This window comes from Cyprinodon variegatus, unplaced genomic scaffold (assembly GCF_000732505.1).
Source record: "Cyprinodon variegatus isolate N-32 unplaced genomic scaffold, C_variegatus-1.0 Scaffold2042, whole genome shotgun sequence".
Taxonomy (NCBI): Eukaryota; Metazoa; Chordata; class Actinopteri; order Cyprinodontiformes; family Cyprinodontidae; genus Cyprinodon; species Cyprinodon variegatus.
This window is the reverse complement of record NW_015152495.1, coordinates 22,708-25,233: the sequence shown is the minus strand read 5'-3', so window position 1 is coordinate 25,233 and position 2,526 is coordinate 22,708. Positions and strand designations below refer to the sequence as shown.

General features: G+C 43.5%; 1 protein-coding gene across 1 annotated transcript in view; it reads left to right on the top strand.

The window, feature by feature from the left end:
• LOC107105069 (rho guanine nucleotide exchange factor 40-like) overlaps positions 1-2,526 on the top strand; it is a 37,502-nt gene that overhangs the window by 22,318 nt on the left and 12,658 nt on the right. Inside the window, exons 12-14 of the mRNA XM_015405186.1 lie at positions 4-60; positions 1,204-1,326; positions 2,197-2,388. Of these exons, the coding sequence (XP_015260672.1) occupies positions 4-60; positions 1,204-1,326; positions 2,197-2,388 (372 nt within the window). The remainder of the gene's footprint in view (positions 1-3; positions 61-1,203; positions 1,327-2,196; positions 2,389-2,526) is intronic.

Genomic DNA, 2,526 nt, shown 5'->3' with positions numbered 1-2,526 from the left:
AAGACGCAGGAGCTCAGCTTCATCGTCGAGTTCAGGAACCTGGAGACGGGCTTCAACCAGGTGAGACTGAGCGCTGATGTCCAGGAGCCTGTTCAGGTAGCAACGCCTCACAGTCAAACATAGAGAAGCCTTGTTTAGAGGAAACTCCTCCCCCTTCTATCAGGTTAGCCCCTCCCCCTTGTATCAGGTTAGCTCCTCCCCTTTCTATCAGGTTAGCCCCTCCCCTTTCTATCAGGTTAACCCCGCCCCCTTCTATCAGGTTAGCCCCTCCCCTTTCTATCAGGTTAGCCCCGCCCCCTTCTATCAGGTTAGCTCCTCCCCTTTCTATCAGGTTAACCCCGCCCCCTTCTATCAGGTTAACCCCGCCCCCTTCTATCAGGTTAGCTCCTCCCCTTTCTATCAGGTTAGCCCCGCCCCCTTCTATCAGGTTAGCTCCTCCCCGTCGCTGTCATTGTAACCAGATTGAATGTTTAGGTTGAGCTCAGTCTTTGCCGTGTGGCATCAGCTCTGCTCCGCCCCCCAGCGCCCCCTGCTGGTGGAGCTGCACACTTTAAATGAGGGTTTAAAAGCTTGTGATTGTGGCAGAGGTTCGGATTTTATTATACACACCAATCATTAACAATTTTAAAGGAACTAAAATGGGGGAAAAAACAAGAAGAAGAATTGCAAAAAAATCCCAGATTATATTAGTAACTGTAGTTCTGCATTTCACCAGTAGGTGGTGACATGTTGACCTGAATCTTTATGAACTGTGGGGATCGATGAAGCAATAAGGCCAAACGGTTCAATGCATCATGAAGCTTTTTCTCAACATCACTTCTCTCCACTTTTCCTGCAGGATGGTGAAAATCTATGGAAGCAAATTGTTACCATATTTCAAGTGAAAAAGCATTTCCAGAAATGCGTTTTCATTTTAAGAATGTGGCTGCATTGTTTGACTCGTAAATGAAATTAGTAATCAATCATCCTATTTGCATTTTCTTCTTTAAGACTGCACAATTTATGCCATAAAAATCATCCTACTGACTGTCGGTGACTAAAATCAGTCAGAGTTAAATAAAAGTACCAAACCAAAGCGCTACTAGAACGTTCTCTGGTTCTTTACACCGTTGCCCTCTATGACCTGCAGCCTTTAGAGAACCGTAAGCTGACAGAGTTCTGAGCGCAGGATCCGGATCTGATCCTGTTCTTACCTGCTGACAGGTGAAGGCGTGGCTGGACGAGGTCGGTGAGCTCCGTCTGAAGGCCCTGAACGAACCTGCAGATTCCCTGGAGCTTCTGAACAGCAAACAGGAGGAGTTCAAGGAGTTCGTCACCACGGCTTACGTATGTCCCGCCCAGCGTTTGCAGCACGGTGGAAGCCACCGGGTTCTGAGTGATGTCCAGATGGGTTCGGTTCTGAACATTCAATGTCTGAGTTATTCTGTCCCATCTGGGCTGCCGTAGAAACAGAACAACCTTTGGGTTTGGGTCTGGGGGTACGGAGGGAATTTTAGTCCATTATTTTAACAAGCATTCTGACAACGGAAATATGAACAAAATGCAATCCAGAAATAAAACATTGAAAAAATGGGTTTGAGAGTAACTTTGCTCTTTTTTCTAATTTTTCTTTTTTCAAATTAATTCTTTAATTTTTCTGCTTCCTATTTTATTTTTACAGAATTTGTGTTTTTAATTTTTTCCTCTTATGTTCTGTTCCAGATTTAGTTTTATGAATCGCTTTCTTTTCAGAATCCAGATCATAATGTCTTCCTCTCTGGGGGCGGGCTTTCCTCTGGAGGGAGGAGTGAAGAAGCGTTTCTATTGGTCGGCTCAGACCTCAACAACAGCTGTTTATTGGTCAATGTGAGGATATGATGTATAAAAGGCAACATAAAAAGAATCTCGTTCTTAAAGAAAACTAAAAATCTAAAATCTGTATAGAAAAAAATGTATGAGGAAAAAATTTAAAATATGAAAAAGTATAAATTTTATATTTTTACATTGAAATAGAGAGAAGAGCAAAGTTACTCTTATAACATTTTCTTTATGAAAACATTTAAAAGTTTCATTGTCTGGAATGCATTTTTTTTTCTTTCCAAAATGTGATCTTTAAAACAATAATGGAGGAAAATTCCCTCCTTAGCCTCATAAAGTGGATTAAATCTGGTTCTGGTTCTGATGGTTCTGGTTCTGACCCGGCTGTGCTTCGTTCAGGACCGCTGTAAACAAGGTGAGGCTCTGCTGTCCCGTCTAGAGCGCTGGGAGGACGTCTCTTCACCGGACCTCCACGCCTACGAGGTCAAAGTTCACTCATTCTGGGCTCAGCTGCAGGACTTCTCTCAGCGGGTCAAAGGAACCGGGCAGAACTTGGAGCGGGCCGTGCAGCTGTACCGCTTCCTGGATCAGGTACCGTTCACCCACACGCAATTATTTATCACAAATATTAGCAGTTCATCTCAAAGCAGATGGATTTTTCAAACAAACTGATAAGAATTAAAAATATCAATAAAATTATGACACCGGCGCCACCCTCTGGCCACCATC